The 23,535-nt window shown below is 40.6% G+C and overlaps 1 protein-coding gene across 1 annotated transcript in view; it reads right to left on the bottom strand.

Annotated features, from left to right (window-relative positions):
- eipr1 (EARP complex and GARP complex interacting protein 1) overlaps nucleotides 1-23,535 on the bottom strand; it is an 84,609-nt gene that overhangs the window by 56,844 nt on the left and 4,230 nt on the right. Inside the window, exons 3-4 of the mRNA XM_033641933.2 lie at nucleotides 13,145-13,277; nucleotides 8,455-8,611 (exon numbers count right to left, since the gene is read on the bottom strand). Coding sequence (XP_033497824.1) covers nucleotides 8,455-8,611; nucleotides 13,145-13,277 — 290 coding nt within the window. The remainder of the gene's footprint in view (nucleotides 1-8,454; nucleotides 8,612-13,144; nucleotides 13,278-23,535) is intronic.

Below are 23,535 nucleotides of genomic sequence, written 5' to 3'. Positions count from 1 at the left end.
TTTGCACGTTCAATATCTTTAAATATGTATTAATAGTGTTTATTGTTTTCCTTACAAAACTGTGTTCTGGTCAGGGTGGAAAAGTCTCTGAAGCTGCTTTTTATATGAAGTAGGCTATTCAGTGTTTATGTGAAACCTCACATGTCTTAGCCCTCTAAAGTGCATCAGTATTAGGTGCACAAAATCATAAGTGGGCCAAATTGGACCCTTTGGTGGGCTTGTTGTGGCCCCCGGGCCGCATGTTTGACATCCCTGGGATATTGGAATGTGGTAACATCTCAACAACAAGCTTTATATGGGGTATGAGAAACACTTTTTGAAGGTATCCGATGAATCAGGCTGCAATGCAGAACTGTTCTTGCTCTCTCTGAAACAACTTTTCATGAGTTGATGAAAACTGTTTTTTGTTTTAGGCTTTGTTACAAAGCATTTTTCAGATAATCACATGGGTTTCAACTCTTTTATTTATCTTGAGAAGTATCAATTTTTTTCTTCAGTTCATCTGAGAAAAATCAAAAACACCAAATTTGGAGATATATCGTTTTCATTGGACAATGGGTGATTGGCAATCTATGCATTTTAGTTAGTTATAAATGGTGTTGGGTGTGTTAAAAAGTAACACCATTACTTAATATAATCACATTACATGTTTCTGAAATACAGTAATGTAACACGTCATTGTTCCTGAATTCAGTAATGTTATTCCTTACTTGTGTTACATATTGTACATTTTTTAATTATCTGCATAATGGGTGGATTGAAAAAAAAATCATCAAACGTGCTAACACCAGTGACACCATCTAGTGTACCCTTGGAAAGGCTCTTCAGCCTGGGCAGTCTGTGCTAACTCCAAGGGGGCACAGGTTGTCTGACAAACAATTGGAGGATCTCCTCATCATGTGGTACAACAACTGCTTTAGTAATAAACACATCAAACAAACTGGACAAGTCTGCTATAAAGTAATGGTTTGGTGAGTGAGTGACTCTAGTGAGTTTGAGTGTGTTTGGCTCATTAAATGCAGTTCATACACCATTTACAGGTGTTTTTTCCCCATTTTAAGTCGATCATCATCTAACGGTATTAGGAAGGCTAGCCTCTTAATTTATTTAGGCCTACTGTTTTATTATCTTGAGGCAATTAACATTTGTACTAGACAGTGTGCAACCTCCTTTATATTGTGTTATATATTGACACAGTTTTATTTTCAGGCAGTTTTTTAGTCTACTAAGGCAAGAATCAGGCAAAACTCCCACACTTTAATTTTGCAACATTTTGAGATCCTCGCCTGGCATCATGAAATCACCATCACAACACAGAACAAGCTATATATAGGCACAAACACATTTCTCATTCAGGTGATTGTGATTGGCAACATTGAGTCAATCTTCTCTCAGATTGAAACAATTTGCTGTTTTTTTGCACTTTCTCTATGTATTTTGCCATATAGTAGTTTTCATGATTTCCTTTTTCTGGATGATCTATGTGGTTAATAATATATTTTTGACTTAACTTTTGATGTGTTAAATTTAATATGTAGGTACTATTACAAATTTGTGTAAGTTGCAAAAGCTGAACTTGCCTGTTTTTCTAAAAACAATCATTCGGGTGAATAATATTTTACAGTTCTCTACTTATCTACTTTTACTATGTATTTTTCTATATCATAGTTTTTATGATCAGAGTTATTTGCTGGATGAATTACAATGAATTATATGTATTTGACTTCTGATATGTTATATTTTATATACACCTGTATAATATTGATCTTGATGTAGCAAGTTCCTTTTCATAAAGACACACTCTGTCCCCCATGTGGGAATATCAGACAGCATCGCTCAGCTGTGCTGTGATTGGTCCAACCTGATTGTCCCTGAGGGTGGACTGACCCTCAATCATGCAGCTCACAATCACCTGAGTGATGAATGTGTTTGTGTCTATATGTTGCTTCTGCTTTGTGATAACACAGTGTGCTGATCATTTGTCTAATTTTTGCCTTGGTTTGATTTTTTGATCCAGCACTTGTAAAAGCTTTTAAGATGTGGCAATAATGTGACAATGCATTCCAGGCACTGTTGCGGGGTAACACAAACATAACATAACAAGCAGTGTAACAAATTATTTTCTACAGGGGGTAATTAAGTAAAGTAATGCATTACTTTTTTAAAAAGCAAGAAGAATGTGTACCACATTACTTTTTTTTGAATAACGACCCCCAACAGTAGCTACAGCTATGGCTGGGTGATATGGCTTAAAAATAATATCACAATATTTTTAGTCTACATCATGATATACCCTATATATCGTAATATATCAAAATCTCCTTTAAAGTTATGTAGGCTACTGAAATACAAAATTGTTGAATAAACTACAGTCACATAAAGTTAAATAAAGTAGCTACTGTCATAATAAAGTTATATAAAGTACTGTTCTAATAAAGTTATATGAAGTACTGTTATAATAAAGTTAAAGTATTGCTATAATTGAATTAATCACAACGGAACCACTGGTGCTTTTATTTTGAAGCACCTGGCTTGGCTCGGGCTGGAAGTGTTGATGTTTTAGCCGTGAAGTGGAAGCTTCCATTCAGCAGTCAGCACAAAGTTACACCATTACCACGGCGTTGTTAAACATGATGATTCATTCACTGTAAGCTGGAAACAAACTAACAGCTCTCATCAGTCCTTACATGAATAATATTTGCAAGTTGCAATGGTGCTCCATGGTCGCAAAATGCAACTAAATATAGTAGTGGTCTGGAGTCCTGCAGCCCCTGAGAAACACATCTCACCTGCTCACACACTATCGCTTGGGAAAAAGTGATCTGGATGGGTGGAGGACTGTGTGTGATGCATCATGTATGTGAGTCTTTCTTTGTGTGCCTGTCTGTGAGAGTGAGAGAGCCGAAATGCCAAAGTGGGTCTCATGTCAGCAGCTTAAAAAAATGACACGACCATTTCTATTCAATGTTCGCAATATAGTCATTGTACATATCCCATTTGGACAATATACTGCCCACCCCTCGTTAAAACCTAAGTTATTTGCAGATATTGAAAGGCAGATCTTATTAGATCGGATAAAGGAGTCTGATTTGATTAAGTGGATTCAATATTCAAGATTACCAAGTTGTAATGAATTGGAATTATCTTTAATGCCCCCTCCACTTGCCTGAACTTCACAAAGATTATTTTTTGACAAAAACCTGTTGGTCATAGAGGAAAAACCACCAGACCTGCACCTTCAGTGTTGTACCTGCATCTTAGTGTTTTATCTAAGATGTGGTTGAAAAGACTGCAAAGGCCCTATAATCGACTGATAGCCCACATCATATGCACACACACACTAGGCTGCGTCTGCATGAGAGCCCACTGCTGGGGTCCAATTGATTGGCACTGGGGGACCCTCACAGTGAAAATCACGCTTAGTGATCACCACAAAAATCAGCCCACACACTCAAAGACACACTTTTCCATGTCTAGCCACATACACAGACAAACAGCAGAGATGCTATCGCACTACAGGATAAAAGAGACTCGACATATACAGCCAGACTTCTGAGTGAAAGCCTTTGAGTCTTTCACTCAAAATAATCATACCATAATACACATGATTGCATTCATGTGTGTGTGCACAAACACACAATCAAATCCACAAACACCTCCTACCCCCTCCTGTCATAACCCCACTTTAGAAAATCAACATTGTTGCCTTTTGAGCTTTACCATTCCCTCCTAGGGCCCTGATTGGCTCAAATGGCTCCACGGGAATCGATTTGCTCTACCCAATCGAAACCAAGTGTGAGAAGAAGAAGAAGCAGAAGAAGGAAAAAAACAGCCACGGTACACACATAAGGAACAAAAAAACACATGATTTTTCCCTAGCTTTGTTTAGCCCAGTTTTTTTCGGGTATATTTTGCCGATATTTCTATTCAGAGCACGCTTCACAACAGGACAGAGGCTCAAATGTTTGCCCACCCAAACAATGAGGGGATTTGGAGGAAGGAGAAAGTGTTATTGTTAGTGGGAGTGGAGGGACACCAGCTACTGGATAACACACACATGAAGGATGCTAGCTACACACAGGCAGACACGCTACAGTGGACGCAAACACACACAGGGCAGGTGAACAAACACACACAAACACACACATGAAACAGACAAAAGCCTCATAAGAGTACGAACTCCAATCTCTTTACTCTTTGTCTGCTTACACACACAAACATGCACACATACACAGGCTGGTGCAAGCTGCCAGTATTATCAGAGTGAGTGGGGATAAGTGTGTGTAGCTCTGTGTGTGTGTGTGTGTGTGTGTGTGTGTGTGTGTGTGTGTGTGTGTGTGTGTCATAGAGAGATGGAGGAGGTGGGCAGCAGACCAAAGCCATCCATCTAGGGGAGCCAATAGTGAACAGCATAGGCTACAGGCTTCACAGCACCGAATTCACACTCCCACCACACACACACACACACACACACACACACACACACAGTGTGGTGCCCTTGTGAGGGTTACAGCTCTCAGGGTGTTAAGATGGAGGAGCCCACAGCCATCAATCTTTACCCAGCAGCCTTGCTTGACCTGCCCTCTGACACAAACACACACACACACACACACACACACACACACACACACCACATATATACAATACACATACATGGGTGCAACCCTGCACATACAAAAGCCTCCGCTTTTCATATATACAAACACAAAACACGCAATAAGTTGCACAAATGCAAGTGAGCTTCTCTCCATCTTTCTCTCTCCATCTTCCTCACTCCCTCTCCATCTTTATCTCTCCCTCGCAGACACCTGCTACAGAATGCATCACGCTAACTGATTGGCGCCTCTAAAAATGATAGCAATCATGAGGCAGCCGATGAACAGCAGACTAAAAAGGGGAATGACCATTGATTTTCATTCTCATAGGCGTGAGTTATGGCGAGGCATTGTGCACAGGAGCTCCGACTGTAAGACAAAAGGATCGGGCCGAGACTACAATGTGAGATGTGGGCCAGTCAATAGTCTGAGCCAAAAAAATAAAAACACTCATATGGAGGAGAGATACAGGGAAAGAGAGGGAGATAAGAGAAAGAGGAGAGGAGTCTGATGGTGAGAGTGTAGGCTATTTCAGTTTCAGTAGGACATGTCCATCTGTCCCTGAGTATGTTTCCACTGCTCACAGTAGTTTCTAAATGGCTCGCATGTAGTTGATGACTTAAGGAAAATCCTGCCTAAAACTGCCTGTAGGTTGTTTGTTTCTTTGTTTGAGGTGGGCAAATCAAACAGCAAAGTGTCTGGCAAGGCTTTTCAGAAAACTGCTGAATGAAATGTGGTATAACATATTGTATTAAACACCACATTTGGATCTGTGTGATGTATAAATTGAGTATCACACTCAGAAAACTTAAAACCGCATTATGGGGTTTAAAGGATAGGTTCACATTTTTCCCACACTGTATATGGAAACAGTTGTTGGTCCCTGTAATCAGTCTTTCTATACTGGCCATTGAGAAACTCCTCCCCTAACTCAACTCCAATCCAGGAATGTAACAAAGAAGGAATTTTGATAGACACTAGGGAAGGAAATCTTTGGAAATCTCTTGATAAGAATCTGATTCTTGGTGTCACAGGCTGATTCTTTACTGATCAAGATAAAATAAGATAAAACTTTATTCATCCCATGGGAAATTACTGTGCAGCAGTTGTAATACAAAGTGGGAAGAGTGCAAATACAAAGAGTGCAAATATTAAAGTCTCAGATAACAAAAAGGTGCAAATCCAAAATATACACAATATATACAATGGAAGGTAACAGCGCCCAAATGATGTATGTACAAACACGACAGTTGGCAGGACGGGACCATGGACAGGATGGGTGTGACGTTTTGACAACATGCTTTGTGTTTGACCCACTGTAGATTTAAAAAGCAGCTGATACCAGTTAGTGGCTAACTCAAAGAAGAAGATTGGCGGCCGAAAATGTCCACAAATTGGGAAAACAATGAGTCTGGAAGCTCCTTACCCTCTGAGCAGAAGACGAGATTAGCTGCGATATAATGAACAGTAAATGATTGTTACTGCCATGTTATGCCATTGTTCTTGCTTAGAAAGCACTGCTGACATGTATGTCATCTGTCACACTATAGGCTAACACTATTGTGCTAAATCTTGTCCGTCACGCCTCTTTTGATTCTACGATGTCGGGATGCTATGTAAAATCACACACTGGAGTAGAATGATGTCACCCTCATTTGGTTCTGTGTAAAAATGCAAAGGAGGCATAAAGAAGGGACTTCAAAGCAGCAATAGAGCGTGATCTACGTATAAAAAGGGCTTCACTCTGTCTGTCCTTCCATCTTTTTGACAACTAATCAGCTGATGAACTCCACACATAGCGGGTGTATTGCTGAGGACTCAAGGAGGTATAGTGTAGAGTGTGAACTCTTGGGTTCGACAGAATATATTTATTAGTAGAGTGCTACATACACAGTGTGTAGCGTGTTGGACGCCTATTAACTGTTACACCACCAACCAGCATGCAAGGTACAGCTCGCTCTTTATTAGGGATGCACCGAATATTCGGTAACGAATATATTCGGCCGAATATTGCAAAAAAAAACACACATTCAGTATTCGGTGGAATAAGTGAAAAGCAAGGCCGATTAATAGCGGCGTGTTTTGATAACGCAATCAAACAGCGTGCGGTGACGGACAGAGTAAAATGTCGGCAGTGTGGCGATATTTTACTCCGTCCGTCACCGCACTCGCATTTGCGACTAAAAATAGTTTTGTGCGGGCAAAATAAATCATTCAGCACGCTGTGCGAATACAGATTTCAACCAGCAGCAGAAACGAAAGGCGAATCACACCGGTTGTGGGTTGAACGGGGGTCACAGACACAGACAGGAATACGTATTCCTGTCAAATACGGCGGCGCATTATAATGGCTTACCGGCGACGAAGAAGTCCGGCTCCAGGTGAATAACTTGTTGTCATGACTGCCCAAAATTTCCTGAACAGCCGAGCCATGGCGGCACACAGTATGTGGCGTATCAGAGGAGAAACGAGCCGTTCACATTTCTCTCTGTGGCAGGTAACGGTCCACAAACCTCACCGCACTTTAGGGACTGTTCTTTACTTATGAAGGGGAGGACGGTGACTGGTTGATTTTTATTTTATTTATTTATTTTATTTTGATTTTGAATGTATTATAGAAAAGTGATTTATCTTTTTATAAATGACAAAAGGCACATCTGCCTCATTTTTGCTGTGGTATCCTGATACTACTCAGAACCGTGATACTTTCACTGGTATTGTACCGTGGGTCCCAATTTTGGTACCGTGACAACACTAATCTGGAGGGGGTTCATCTGCAAAAACTAATGAAAAACTAAAAAACGGCATTCGGTATTCGGCCAAGCATTTAATATTATTTGGCTTCGGCTTCGGCCACAAATTTTCATTTTGCATCCCTACTCTTTATCACTCGCAACAGTGCATTGGAAAACAGATGAAGAAAAAGACCAGAGATGTTACATTACAGTAAACTCAAATACTTCATGCATCAGCAATGTAACTTTTGGAACGACACTTTTGTTACCTTTAATAGCAAGGCTTTAACTTCACTGAGGCCGTCAACTGTTTGTGTGTGCTTTTGCACCCAAATGACGCATATATTCTAGCATTGCTAGGTGACACAATTACATCACGGCAGGTGTATTGTTCGGGAGCCAAAAAAAGCACAGTGTCGAGTGTGAAGTTGTTTTTAGGCTCTTAGTCCAGCATACTGTGTAAAAAACATTTACTTGTGTCCTTGCTCTACTGAAGTGCAATACAGAACATAGCTGGTAGTTAAGGTGAATGGACTTGATGATGGCCATTGTCTGACAAACAGGAAAATGCAGAGAAAAGTATGCGAGACAGTAAACAGCTTTGTTTTATAAAAAAAAAAAAAAAAAAAAAAAAAAAAAAAATCTGTGTCAGTCCAGACTCATTCAATGTTCCACCGTCCGTCAGTTCTACAACTGGAGATAGTCTAAGACTGCAAAGAACTTACAGTGATACTCTTTGGTAGCCAGGGTTGCGTGTCAACCATTGTGCAACCTTTTCTTGTTGCACAAAATGTGTCCTTTCTTTGTGCCGTAAATCAAGCCTCCATTTTCGTTAGAGAACATACCCAGTGGCAGACAAAACTGTAAAATGAAGGTGAGGCTTATAGGGAACCAATCTAAATACTGATAGTGTCATTATTCTATAGCCATTACATTGTACAATCAACATTTACTTCATTAGTTAAAGCAAAAAACTTGTCTATTTCAACTTTAACATTTATTTTACTTTTAATGCAAAAATATGTTAACTACACCCCATCCTACAAATACAATTGTGGATCAAAAGAATAATTGCACTTGCATGACTTGTGCTGTGAGCACAGATATTACCCAGCAACACCTACCAGGCAGCATTGCTGTGGGCGCTGTCGTCTAGGTGACAGAGCAGCTCCAGGGTTTGGGGGTTGTGGGCGGAGTCGTCAGGTGACTCATGGCTTCCTGTCTCCCAATCAGAGGGCATCCGCCATACTGCCGCACAGGACACCACCCTGCTGTCACTGGCTGGAGGGGGACAACACACAAACACACAGACGCACACACACACAGTCATTCACAGATTGTTAGAGTACAGTTAGTGTGTGTGTGTGTGTGTGTGTGTGTGTGTGTGTGTGTGTGTGTGTGTGTGTGTGGTGGACAGGCGCTAATGTGGTGACGTGGATACACTTTCCTCCAAATCCACATCACAAATGAGTTATTTTGGCACATCCACACCAGAGCCAGAGCTGCTAATTGGAACCAGTGGAGTAAATGTAGAATTGATACAGTAATTGGACTAAAAGTTTGAGGCTGGAGGGCATAACCAATCACAGAGAGGGAGAGAGAGAGAGAGAGAGGGAGAGGAAAAAAACAGAGAGAGCAAAACAGCCTAATTTCTTTTTGGTGTAGATATTGACAGTGTGTGGGCAGGCGTTGGGCTATGAAACACTGGCGTTAGGCCTATTTGTCAAATTAAAAAGCAGCGTGGTGCGAGTCCACAGGCTCTTGAGTGGTTTTAGACAACCTTGCACTTGGAGTAAGTGGGCAAGCAATCATTTTAAACAAAAGCCTTTTCTTGCTCACATATTAGAGTGCCGGTGGGAGGCGGTATGGAAGCGCTATATGAACGCACTTGTGTATGTGTGTTTATACGTACATATTTTTGTGTGTGAGTGCATAGTGGGCTGTCTGAGCCTCAGCCCGGTCCAGAGTGGCTGTCATCCTGTGAACTCAAGCATGTAGAACTCAGCTGACAGAGAGCGAGAGACAGAGGGGGAAAAGTGAGGAAGCAAGCGAAGAGAGTGGCGGAGGGTTGTAGGGATGGGGAGGGGTACAGACACAGTGACTACATCCTGTCCCAGAATTATCTACCCATAAAGGAAGACGGTGCACTCTGCTCCTGTGTGACTCAGACACTGGCAAAAATGTCGTCATCGTCAAGATCTTACATTAACAAAGCAAAAGTGGCATGAAGCCATTCTAAAAATCTGAGACACCTTTAGCCTAGAGTGTACTGTATATACTGTTTATGTATTTAAGGCTAAGATTTGGCTAATAGGCAGGATATTATGAATAAAATAAAATCATAATCTTAATTAGAGTGCCAAGGATACAATGGAATGGCAAATTGTTCATCAAAAATGTTTCACTAGATACACACCTTGGTTACAGTTTTTTAATATTCAAATTAAATGAATCCTTAAAGGTCCAAACAGTGTTAGTGATGGGGCCCTACGTGACCACAAAACTTTCTGCCTGTGCTCACTGGTTCGAAGTATTCAGAGCTCAGTGTGAAAAAGCTGATGACTCCTGTGCACCAGTCCATTTTTATCAAAATCTGAATCTGATGACATCTGTGGGGTTGCGTGCTTCTGTTGCCAGGTCACTGTTACACTGTCATGATCAAGCTGATTAGTGAGTGTTGAAGTCTTGCAACTTTGACATTGCTTATCTAGTTGTTAAAATATTTAAGGCTACGGAGTACTGCTTAATTTTTGAAACTATGCTTTTGGGCTTAACAAAAATGTTTGTTCTATTAGGAGTTATGTGAAAAAATGGGCAATGCAGTTGTCAGATTGTTTGTACTGTTACATATTGACATCAGTATCAGCCTCAAAAATATTGATAAGGGAGATTGATAAGGGTGAGTCGGAGTGAGACAGAGGCAGCTGCCCCAATGAGGAGAGGCTTTGCCTGGTCAGGCTCTGAGATAACATTATCTCCTCCCTTCTGCTTGGAGTGGTGAATTTCGAGCTCACAGTATCGTAATACAACACAGTCTCTGGCTTTTGTTTGATAGCTAATGTTGGAAAAATATTAGCCAACATTAGCTTGAAGGGCTATCTTGGCATGTTTACTATATTTCGGTAATGTGGCTATCACCCTGAACCTCCCACTAAACCTTGTTCAAACTCTCAAACTCCATATGCAAGGAAAGGAACAAATAGTCAAATATTTGTATTGAACAGCCAAATGTAATGCGACCGACATAATTCTGAGCCGGATACAGCCTTAACTGTTTTTTCACTAAAAAAAGATGTGTGTCCTATCAGTGACGAAAAAAGTTGTTTCTAGACAAATTTTAAGAGAATTGTACATATTTTGATAATTATCAAGATTAAATTGTGAATCGCAATTATTTAGGTCAGGATAATCATGATGTAATTTTTTTCATATCGTCCCCTGCCTAGTATTGATTATACATATTTATACAGTACAGGCCAAAAGTTTGGACACACCTTCTCATTCAATGCGTTTTCTTTATTTTCATGACTATTTACATTGTAGATTCTCACTGAAGGCATCAAAACTATGAATGAACACATGTGGAGTTATGTACTTAACAAAAAAAGGTGAAATAACTGAAAACATGTTTTATATTCTAGTTTCTTCAAAATAGCCACCCTTTGCTCTGATTACTGCTTTGCACACTCTTGGCATTCTCTCAATGAGCTTCAAGAGGTAGTCACCTGAAATGGTTTCCACTTCCACTTCAGGTGTGCCTTATCAGGGTTAATTAGTGGAATTTCTTGCTTTATCAATGGGGTTGGGACCATCAGTTGTGTTGTGCAGAAGTCAGGTTAATACACAGCCGACAGCCCTATTGGACAACTGTTAAAATTCATATTATGGCAAGAACCAATCAGCTAACTAAAGAAAAACGAGTGGCCATCATTACTTTAAGAAATGAAGGTCAGTCAGTCCGGAAAATTGCAAAAACTTTAAATGTGTCCCCAAGTGGAGTCGCAAAAACCATCAAGCGCTACAACGAAACTGGCACACATGAGGACCGACCCAGGAAAGGAAGACCAAGAGTCACCTCTGCTTCTGAGGATAAGTTCATCCGAGTCACCAGCCTCAGAAATGGCAAGTTAACAGCAGCTCAGATCAGAGACCAGATGAATGCCACACAGAGTTCTAGCAGCAGACCCATCTCTAGAACAACTGTTAAGAGGAGACTGCGCCAATCAGGCCTTCATGGTCAAATAGCTGCTAGGAAACCACTGCTAAGGAGAGGCAACAAGCAGAAGAGATTTGTTTGGGCCAAGAAACACAAGGAATGGACATTAGACCAGTGGAAATCTGTGCTTTGGTCTGATGAGTCCAAATTTGAGATCTTTGGTTCCAACCGCCGTGTCTTTGTGAGACGCAGAAAAGGTGAACGGATGGATTCCACATGCCTGGTTCCCACTGTGAAGCATGGAGGAGGAGGTGTGATGGTGTGGGGGTGTTTTGCTGGTGACACTGTTGAGGATTTATTCAAAACTGAAGGCACACTGAACCAGCATGGCTACCACAGCATCCTGCAGCGACATGCCATCCCATCCGGTTTGCCTTTAGTTGGATGATCATTTATTTTTCAACAGGACAATGACCCCAAACACACCTCCAGGCTGTGTAAGGGCTATTTGACCAAGAAGGAGAGTGATGGAGTGCTGCGGCAGATGACCTGGCCTCCACAGTCACCGGACCTGAACCCAATTGAGATGGTTTGGGGTGAGCTGGACCGCAGAGTGAAGGCAAAGGGGCCAACAAGTGCTAAACACCTCTGGGAACTCCTTCAAGACTGTTGGAAAACCATTTCAGGTGACTACCTCTTGAAGCTCATCGAGAGAATGCCAAGAGTGTGCAAAGCAGTAATCAGAGCAAAGGGTGGCTATTTTGAAGAAACTAGAATATAAAACATGTTTTCAGTTATTTCACCTTTTTTTGTTAAGTACATAACTCCACATGTGTTCATTCATAGTTTTGATGCCTTCAGTGAGAATCTACAATGTAAATAGTCATGAAAATAAAGAAAACGCATTGAATGAGAAGGTGTGTCCAAACTTTTGGCCTGTGCTGTACATCCAAGATATGCAGTTACATCTCGTCATGTGTTCAGAGAGTGGCATGATTCTGTTATAAATGTGTCAACTGAGAGGGTTATGGTGGTTATAAAACATGATTGTTAATCCAACCATTGGTGCTTGAAGCTGTTTCTCCTTGTTCTAACCACTGGGTCACTGCTGAAGTATAAAATGTCAAAGTGAATGTCATGTACCAAAATGTGAATGTAAAGGATGCCATGTCTCAACTAAACCAAATTGCAAAGTCGTTCCTTTTGGCTATAATAGGTTTTACTGCCTTCGTCTATACTATTATTATTATATTACATAAAAGCACAGATGATGTGCATGTGACCTTCAAAGCTTTTCTCCTGCCTGTCCGTGACTTTGCAGCTGCTGCTCTTATCCCTCATGTGGGTCATCATGTCCACACATTAGTATTGATTCGATCCGGGTCTGAACATGACTTCTAACACAGTTGCTGCTGTTAGACCCGTGAAGACAGACTGGCTGTTATTGATCACCTGTTAAAGACCAATTATGTTATGATTCTCTACTAAACTGCATGTGCATTAGATGGAAGAGACAAATGAAAAGAGAAAAGAATAGGAAGATATGCAAAAACAAGACAAAGACAGAAAAGCAGAATGAAAGAAAGAAAATAAGAGAGACACGATGCATAAAGAGGCAGTGAATGGAGCCAGAGACAGAAGGAAACAGTAGGACTCACTTTTGTTATAGCAGGTGGTAAGCACAGCCTTATCTGCAGGACTGGCGCCAATGTGCCATATCTCCCCAGCTTGGTGCAGAAGGACATTCTTATTAATGATGTTATTCTCATCATCAAAGTCAATGATGTGGATCTGCAAGAAAAGCAGAGACAGAGAGGAGAGATGTGTTGAGGATGAAGCCAGAGTTAAAACACTGCATGCACCTCCCTCCACACACACCAGCCACAGTTCAAAGCTCCACTCACTCCTCTGATTCCCCCGGAAAAGAAGAAGGTGCCTCTTTTTAATATGACAGTAAACGTAATTTCAAGGCAGGCATCTCTTTGGTTCTTTTCTTCCCCCCCGTCAACTTCACACGGCTGAAGACTTTTCATCTTGATTTGGCCTTTAAAGCAATGATTAAGACACTTTAAGAAGCCATGTTGGATTCATGGGAGTTCTGCTCATGACATGTTGGAGGAGTCAGAGGAAAAGGTACAACAAAAAGGAAATCGATAAAACTCATTCCATCCTTTTTTTTAGACAAATGGACCTGCTAAAAGGGGCTGGGGATGAGGTGCATTATCCAAGAGAGCTTTTCTGTGAAAAGGCTTTAATTGTGTACTTTTTAAAAAAGACATTCCATGAGAGCAGATGGTCATTTATGGAGCTACATTAGAGTCAAATGTTTTGTACTTGAAAAAATAAAATTTGAAACTGAAAATTCATGTGTTGATCTTGAATTTTGAAAAATACAACAATGTATTCAAAATAAAAATAAGTATATGAAACGTTTTTTCGGGTTAAATATAATTTTGATTCACTTTGGTAATTCTTTTGAATGAATAATTTATTTTCACTTTTCACTTCCATATATATTTTAACATTTGAGGTCTTATTTTTTTCAGTTGCATGTTTTATCTTTTCAGATTCAGATCTTATTTTTTACAGTTTCAAATCTTATTTTTTCACTTTCAAATCTTTTTTTCACTTTCAGATCTTTTTTTTTTCAGTTTCAAATCTGTTTTTTGAGTTTCAGACTTTTGACCCTGATGTGGCGTGGGGGGCGTGGCATCAACTGAGAGGGGTGTAGAATCATGAGTGACAGTGCCTTCAGGGAACGTAGGAACTAAAAAAATTCTGACTCAACACTTATATACACCATATTTATGTGACTGGCAGTGTAAAAATTGATGCCAGTGACAAACTTCCATTTAGAAATCTGTTTTAGACAGTACTGAGCACCAATTGCGGTATAAGAGCGATAAATTATGCCAGATTTTGCAGTTCAACAGCCACATTTAAAGTGCTGATATGTTCGATTTCCACATAGCACTGTGAACGCAGCGTAGTGTCCGTTTTGCTTGCGATGATAGCATCCAGTCGGTCGGGTCAATCTGCTGGAGCCCATACATCCAGCACACAGGTGAGAAATGTTAACTAAGCTTTGGGAAATCATAACAAACATTAAGGGGTCGTTTTTGTGACAACATACATTTTTACAGCTCAATCGTCATGGCCCTGTTGATGCTTCCACATCCAGACGTGTCCCCTGGATGAAACCTTTGAGCTTGGGGAAAAGGAAACAATCCTAAAACACCTCCCTACTCACCTGGTGCCACAAAAATCACCTAGAGCCAGGTAAGGTGAGTAGGGAGGTGTTTCAGGATTGTTTCCTTTTCCCCAAGCTCAAAGATTTCATCCAGGGGACACGTTTACTGGATGAGGAAGCATCAACAGGGCCGTGATGATGGAGCTGTGGACAATCACACTTTCCAGCTCTGACAAATTCGCCACTTAAAAGACGTCACAAAAAAAAAGTATGTTGTCACAAAAACGACCCCTTAATATTTGTTATGATTTCCCAAAACTTAGTTAACATTTCTCACCTGTGTGCTGGATGTATGGGCTCCAGCAGATTGACCCGACCAACCAGACGCCATCATTGCAAGCGAAGTGGATCTTGATTTTTTTCAAAATTCAAGATCAACACATGAATTTTCAGTTTCAAATTTTATTTTTTCAAGTACAAAACATTTGACCCTAATGTAGCTCCATAATCATTTAGCTGTAGCTAAGCATACTCTAATTTCACAAGTCTGGTTTTGATCTGCATATTGTGTTTCTCATCAGTTAAGTAAAGTATAACAATCATGAGTGGGGCAGTAACAATATAGAAAACATTTTCTTCCTGTGGTATTACAAGAATGTAACTTTGTTTGCAGTCTTAATGGACCATTCAAGAAAAAAAAAACCAACAACTAAATGTCTACTGAAAATCCCAAATGTTGTATTAACTGTGGTGTTAACATGTACTGTGCGTGGAACAACCAACAATGATCTTGTAGAAAACTTCAGTTGCACCTTACGCAAACATTTTGAAAAAATTGAAGTTACTTTCAGAGGAGAACATGGCATCCCTGATTGTCCATGATAGATGTATTTGTGTTTCAAACTTGTAAATGTACTAAGGTCTCCTCTTGCTATTTAATACAGGTCTTTTATGTTTCATAGCTGAAAACGTTTCTTTTATAATTTCTGTAGAAATATTGCTGTTTGGCCAGTTATTGATGAGATGAAAGAAAGGATATGCTCATGAAACAGGAATGCAAGATATATTGCAAAAATATGCAGTAAACAAAGTTTGTTGTTTTTCAGTTTCAGTTATATATTGGGGCGACATTTGGGGCATTTGGGGGGGGGGGCACATGTCCCCCTCAATGTATATGGTGACTATGGCCCTGTCATGCAAGCATAGGCCTTAGTTGTCCGGGTGCGCAAAGGTGAAGTGGCTGGTCTTGTCATACAAAGTTTGATGGAGTGTCAACTGGACATCTTGAAAGCTGGACTACAAATGTGGATAGACAGGGAGAAACACACGCAAGCCTAAGACGTGCTAAGATACGATATTCCTCACTATATGAAGTGACTGACAACAAGATCTGTATAATGGATTGTAAAGAAATTCGTCAGGTTTTTATTTTGTAGACAATTAATCTGGATTTATAGTGTGATGGGATGACAGCACAATGATGTGTATGGTATCAATGGAAAGCTCTGCTCCTGCACTTTCATGTGATATGCGTGGCATTTCTATGCGAGCCTGCATTCGCGAGTAATTCATCCAAGAGTAATGTGTGTGCAGAGCTGTATGAAAGCTCTGTTATACATAATTTTAGTGTAACTTTATCATTGTTTTTCGCTGTGAAAACATTGGACTACTGACAAGTTGTTGGTCTTGGTCGGAAAGCTACAATTCCGCTGTTTCACGTGATCTGCGTGGCTTCTCGCTATGAAGCACGGTCGCGGAGAAAATCAACAGAGAAGTACAGGTGTGAATTTGGACGCACTATGCGTTGTTCGGGCCCATAGGGTTAACAGATTTTCCCTCAACCCAGCTAATATCAAATCCTGCAGATGCATTTATAATGTGCTCTTTGTGTATGAGGTTTCCATTTTTAAATATAATTTAGTAAAGCTGTGGGCAAATTTTAGCAAGGGCGGACAGTCATTGTCTCCAGTTTTAATTCACCCCTTTTGAATCAAGCAGAGTAACTGATGTTAAAACCTTAAAGTATGCGGCACCAATACTATTTGGGATACGCAGGAATTCTATTTTTGAATAAGCTGACATTGACAACTCTTGGGCGGGCTGATGAGGACCCTGAACATATATATTGTAAGTGGGGTTATTCCAAATAAGGTTGTCATAGGAATGGCTAGCAACTTCAACTCTATTTAAATTGTCAGGTAAGGCACTGAATGCTTGCTGAAACTCATACTCCCTTTTCCCCCCTTGTTCCTTGATTGGTCAGTTTTTGATATAATTTTAGACTGTGTTTTGCACAGACAACGCCTTGTACAGGTGCATGTGTTCAGAGAACATTTACCATTTAAAGATGCATACCAAGAACTTGTTAACAGTTACACCTAAACTACTATCTGCTGTAAGGTGACGGAAATACTTACAAGCTTCCTTGACCTGGTGTAATGCTGAGGTCTCGGCTGCACTTGAAAACACGTCAACAGCTGTCTAGACTTTACAGCACACAAGTTCAACAAACAAGCTAAACTTTTATCCATAAGAAGTTAATAGAAACTCCTCCTTACCGAGTTCTTTTCATTAGATGGAAATCTATTCTATGAGGGCCCTCTCAACTGAATGCAGTTCAGGGCCTACAATGCAGTAAAACAGTGAGGGTCTCAAGGTTTGATCAGACAATTAATGGCGGTTTCTCCCATAAGAGAGACACTTACAGCACCTTGGGGGACCGTTAATGGGGTTGCACTGGACAATAACTCCTGCTAGGCACTTCCACTCCCCTTCCCTGTACTACTTTTACAGGCTGAAAAAGAGGATGAAAGGAGGGGGCGTGAGGAGGAGGAGGAGAATGGCATCGTAGCGGCAGCATCCTTCAGCCTCCTCAAAGTCAGCTAGGCAGCTATTAACCTTGGGTTGGACTGCATCGAGCAAAAAATTATTACGCAAAGTTATAATTTTATGGTGGTGGGGGAGCGGTACAAATAAATTCAGGCTGGCGGGACAGGGTAATTGGAGGGCCTGGTAATAGGGTCCCCCCGAATGAACCCAGGTGTGAGGGGAGAGAGAAGTTCCAGCCCTCCTCCCCCAGGTGATTTATCCCTCATTCTTCCAGGCCTGGGGAGTGACTCATAGCCTTCAGCCACTTGGGCACCCAGCCCAGCACTTTTAATTATGTGCCGGTGGTGGGAGGAATCAAGGCAGGGAAGGGGAGAGGAGGGAGATTGGGAAGAGGGGGTAAGGGAGGGATAAAGCCAAGCTGGCTCGTGGCCCCCACTTCAGGGGCCTCTCCGCTAAAGCTCTTTAGCTGCACAGATGACAGTAAGCGGGGTGGAGGAGTAGCGAGCGGGTGAGAGGTGCCAAGCTCGGGCGCTTTATCTCGTTAGCAGCCTTAAATGCCATGCCGACGTGCCCTCCTATTTGTCATTCCAGCTATTGGTCTCTGAGGGATTTGAGAGGTGCTCTGCGAGTTAAGAGAGACATTTCCACCCTGCATTATGCTTAATGGGAGGTGGAGAGGCCAGCAGGCTTATGGATACAGCAGAAGCTATCAGGGCTGAAATGCCCATCGAAAAAAGATTTTTCACATTGCAAGTTCAAACTTAGACGAACTGAGCTAACCAATGTTGGCTGGCAAACTTATGCAGAGTGAAAAAGACAATGAGCTTCATGAATAAAACGGACTGCACTGACTGAACCCGAGGTTCAAATGTAGGGTCATCTCAAAGAGCAAAACCTAAAAGATGAATAATGATCTCTGTTAGAATTTATGGCTTTGAATGCTCTTTAACAAAATAATGTCATAAAACAAAGCACGAGTCAGAAAAGTATACTTTTAACTTTTAACAACATGGGTTTGAATTCTGTTTGCTCTCAAAGTACACAACTTAAAACAACATATCATTAATGAAAAATAAGGCACCAGCAACAAGTAACAGCACACATACATACATACTATGTGATAGCAGCAATCTTGCAGATTCTTTGCATACCACACTGAGTTACTGTAGATGTGTCTATTAGTTTAGAGAGATATCAGTGTGCAATGAATGCATGATGAATCATAGCGCTACTATGAGCATGAAGAAAATATGCAAGCAACTCCCATACTCATGTTGCATAAATGCTGCAAAACAGAGAGTTTGCTGTAAAGCTATCAGTGTACCTCCTTAAAAAACTGATATAAATGGAGTTTACAGTTTTGTGTTGACTTGCGTTTTTTGTGTGCTCTTATGCTCTATTACAAGAAGTTAGTTTGTAGACATGGGCTGTTGTATCAGTCACACTTTTAGATAAGCTTCAAACAAAGTGGGTCATAGAATATGTCAACCACATCTACGGGCAAAAGTGTTTATACCTGTTCCAAATGGTCACATTACAAGCCTGTCGTTAAACCAAATACAATCAAAGATTTCTTTATCTTTTGCTTGTCTTTTGCAGGGTGGGTCCCTGATCATTCTTATGAAAGTTACTCAGTGGTATATGAAGACAAAAAGTTCAACTGCCTGTGAATAAAATTATCCAGATCTTCCACATCCAAAGCCCCATACAGCAAATCCCTTAGAGACTAGGCCTAATTTACACTGCAAGCCATGCGAAGCGGTCCACTAGCATAGCGGCAGCACACGTGTATTCACACCAAAGACAAACAGACACGTCGCGCAGCGGCTGCTGCTGTCCCATCAAAATACAAACCACACCCAAACAGTTGGTGGCGGTAGTGCACTGTGTTTGCAAATCTCCAATAAACCCCAAAGAAGAAGTGAGTTTGGACCCAAGGCCCAGGTTGGACAGGTTCGCGCGCCAGTGATTATTCCAACGCTTGGAGAATTATTATTTAGCACTACAAATGGGTAAGTACATGAAACGTGCCTATCATGTCTCGCTTGGTCAAGGGGGAGATGTCTACGGTGGCCGAGAGAGGTCACAACACATGCAAACTCGCAAAAAATCGGCGTCTCTTTTATTTTCGAGCTTGCTCGCAAAAGCAGTGAGACTCGAGCAGCGCACAGAATGGATGCGGTGTGAATGCTCTAACCTGTTAACATGCTCGCTGAAATGAAAATGCAAGTAAACAGCGACCGTTCGCAAGCACTACACAAACGCATCACTGAGGCCTAATGCCTGACAAGGCTACTTCTGGTTTAGCCCTCTGCTAACTTGATTAGGGAAAAATTATATAAATGATTTAATAAAATTTAATCATGTGGCTCTTCTATAATTTCAAAATGTTGACTGGGCCAAAAGTTTAATATTTGGATTTCTGACATTTCGCAAGGTTGTGATGCTCCAAAGAAAAATTAGCAACTGATTTACAGACAGCTTTTTCATAATGTAAGTCTATTGGTTAGAGCAGTTTGGGGCCCGATGGCTTCACATGACGGACCCAGAAGTTGTACTTCTACACTTCGGCCACTATGTCAAATCTGTGTTAAAGCCTGCCACTGTTCCTGGGGGCTTGGTCTTTGAGCAAGAGTGATTAATTACACCAGTGGAAACAGCAGCACACAATTGGGAACAGTGTCTTTACATGGTTTTGCAATCAATCGTATACACAAAGAGTAACAAAGGACGTTTTCTTAAGATTTTTTTATAAAGAGAGTTTGAGAGAGCTTTTCAAACACTGCCTACTTTCACATCTTTATACACCTAGCCTGTTGGTGTGTAAACAGTGCGTGATTGTCCGATTGCTTCAGAAAGTTAACAAAAGTTGATATCGGAGAGGGGTCTGTGATGCTGTTTGTCCATTAGACAAACACTTTGTTTACTAAGGCCTGGCAGGCTGTGTTTGGTTGCCAAAGCTCTCAATTTGCAGTCAGTGGACGGGTTTAAGAGTTAGTGCCAGGTAATGCTTATTTGTACAACATGCTGTCCAACATCTTTAAAAGTCAAATACATTTAAGGCTGTTCTGAATGGCCACACTCAAAGACAGAGTGAACACAGTTAGGTTTTTGCGTTTTGCTGGTTTGCAGTCTCCACCAGCTGCTCCCCTCATTGTGGCTCCGTTATATTTAAAATATGACTAGTTCTGAGGCAAGGCCATTCACAAACTAAAAAAATCTATTTTACAAATGAGAGATTTATAAAATTCTCAAAACCTAATAAATTATATTTTTTCTGAATGTTACCATGGTGCAGTATTATTCACTTCTCAGCCAGTGTTTTAAATGCTTGTTTGTATAATGACATTACAAGTAAAAAACGTGATGAGGACAACTCAACAAATCCAGAATTGGCTTCTCCAGGAAATCATGGTGTAGAAAGGCAGGATGTGAACAGCACAGAGCACCATAAATCTGCAGCCAGAGGCAGATGGTCTGCTTTTTTATTAGTATGATAATAAAAGAAAGAAAGAATAATAAATAGTTTGATGAGGCAGTTTATATGATCACTTTCATACAGTATAAATCAGCTGTGGAGAGCAGATACTATAAGAATCGATCATATTAATTTTAGGTGTAAGTCCATTGGTTGGATGGTATTAACCTGTGTTGTTTATTTACTGCATTATTCTGTAATTACTGCACATTTGCCCCAAGTCATTAGTTTGCGACAAAATAACCAAAGTGGCAGCTGACTGACGCCAGAAACAGGCAGGGTCAGCTATTCTCATCGCTAAGACATTTTCTGCCAAAATACCAACGACTTGCTTTGCGCTGCCTTCCCTGGATTAACCTCCCACCGATAAACTGTGTGCTCCAAGATGGTCACCAGAATATGAGATTTTCAAAGTCAGGAAAACACGGTCAGTGCTCCGCTACAAAATTAGAGCCCACTGACTTAAGTAAGCAGATCTAGCATCCACGTTAAATACAGAAATCAGCATCTATTTCGTAGGAGTAGTGGTACCCCACTTACAGTACGATCTAAGGTACTTGTTTTGGATTGACGATTCTCTGTCAACTTTAGTCTGACACATCACAGAACTGCGCAGTTTACAGTGGTCTTAAAAGGGACAGTTCACCCCCAATCAAAAATACATGTTTTTAATCTTACCTGTTTTGCTGTTTATCGATCTAGATTGTTTTGGGGTGAGTTGCCAAGTGTTAGAGATATGGCTCTTTCTCCAACATAATGGAACTAGATGGCACTCTCCTTGTGGTGCGCTAAGCACCAAAAAAAATACATCTGAAAACTCAACAGCAATGTCTCTTTCCAGAAATCATGACCTGGTTACTCAATAATTATCCACAGACCTTGCTGTGAGCAGTTTTATGTAGGAACTATTTTCTTTCTACCAAGCTACACCTGCTAACTCTATCTCTGCGCAGAAGGAAGCTAGCTAGTGGTTCATGATTTCCAGAAAGAGAGAGGCATTGCTGAGAATTAAATAGCACATGAGAAAAGAGGAAAAAACATGTATTTTTGATTCGGAGGTGAACTGTCCCTTTAAAGCAAACGGATGAATAAATGAGCAATAGGCATACATTACTACATGAATCTAATAACTGTTCTAAGATTAGATTTACAGTGTTTGCCTCTGGTTTTCTTGTGTTTCAGCTCTGTGCTCTTATGCCAGAATGCAGGAAAGTGTTAGGAGGAGTATATTAAGCTACTGACAGAGTGTAATAAGAAATCACACAGATCGACTGGGATGCATTGTCACCATTCCCAACAAGCTCTGTATTAGACTCGCTACACAAGACTTGGATTGAACTACGTCTGTATTCAGTGCCAGACCGTTTTCACACTGAAGTCTGCCAGAAAATAGGCTCATTTTTTTTTCAAGGCAGAAATATATCTCTGTGTCTATCTCTCTCTCTCTCTCTCTCTCTGTCTCTCTCTCTCTCTATCTCTCTGTCTCTCTCTCTCTCAGAGAGCTAATTATTTCTCCCCCGTTTAGAGCCAACTGTTTCTGTCATCTGTCTCTGTAATGACCTCTGCAAGATGTGCATGCATGCACATACCCCCCCTCACTTTTTCTCCTACAAACACACTCACAGCACAAAATCCTGACCAACACTCAGGCATACAGTCTTTCGCAGAGAAACCGCAGACATACACACAACATGGATGCACATGCAACAGATCAGTCTACTTTTTAGGATCGCCTCCAGTTGCAGCTGATGTATGCAGGCCAGACTGAGCCTGAGCAATACCTGTAGTCCCAAAGTAGTGCTGAAACACCTCATAGGTGAATTATCAATCAACACATAATTCATTCACATGAATTTTGATAACTGATGAACAACTTAGCTCTGACACAATTAATCAGTTGACAAAAAATGAATTCATAGCTATAGTATTTGTGATTAATATATTAATATTATCATATTCAAGCTATAAATAAACATTCACTGGTTCCAGCTTCTCATGTGAGAATTTACCGCTTCTCTTTCTCTTTCACTGTGGTAACATTTTTCACTGTTTTCTGGTGTTTCATAGAGGAAACAATTAAGTGGAAAAATAAAGGCCGTTTAATAATTCTATTAAGCAAAAATGCCACAAACCTCACATTTGAGATGCTGGTTCCAGCTTCCCAAATGTGAACTGTGCTTTGAACAAAATAAACAAATGGATGATGTCAATTTGGGCCATGAGAAATTGTGATGGGCATTTTGTAAAATATTCTGACATTTTGTTAAGAACAATTAATTAATTTAAAGCTGTAACAGGCAATTACTATGATTATTTATTATTCAGTTGATTCTCTATTTGAATTAATGGTTTGGTCTATGAAATGGTGGAAAATAGCTGAAAAAATGACCACAACAAATCATCCCAAGGTGACATTGTTTCTTTCTGCTATAGTCCAAGTCATATATTCAATTTAGAAGAATACAAATCAGAGGAGAGAAAGAAGAAAAAGCTCACATTTAAAGGGAGAGTTTGGTATTTTTCAACCTGGACCCTATTTTCCCATGTTTCTG

The sequence above is a fragment of the Epinephelus lanceolatus genome, chromosome 15 (genome assembly GCF_041903045.1).
Source record: "Epinephelus lanceolatus isolate andai-2023 chromosome 15, ASM4190304v1, whole genome shotgun sequence".
In the NCBI taxonomy this organism is placed as follows: Eukaryota; Metazoa; Chordata; class Actinopteri; order Perciformes; family Serranidae; genus Epinephelus; species Epinephelus lanceolatus.
The sequence above is the reverse complement of the archived record's forward strand: the minus strand, read 5'-3'. Positions and strand labels throughout refer to the sequence as shown.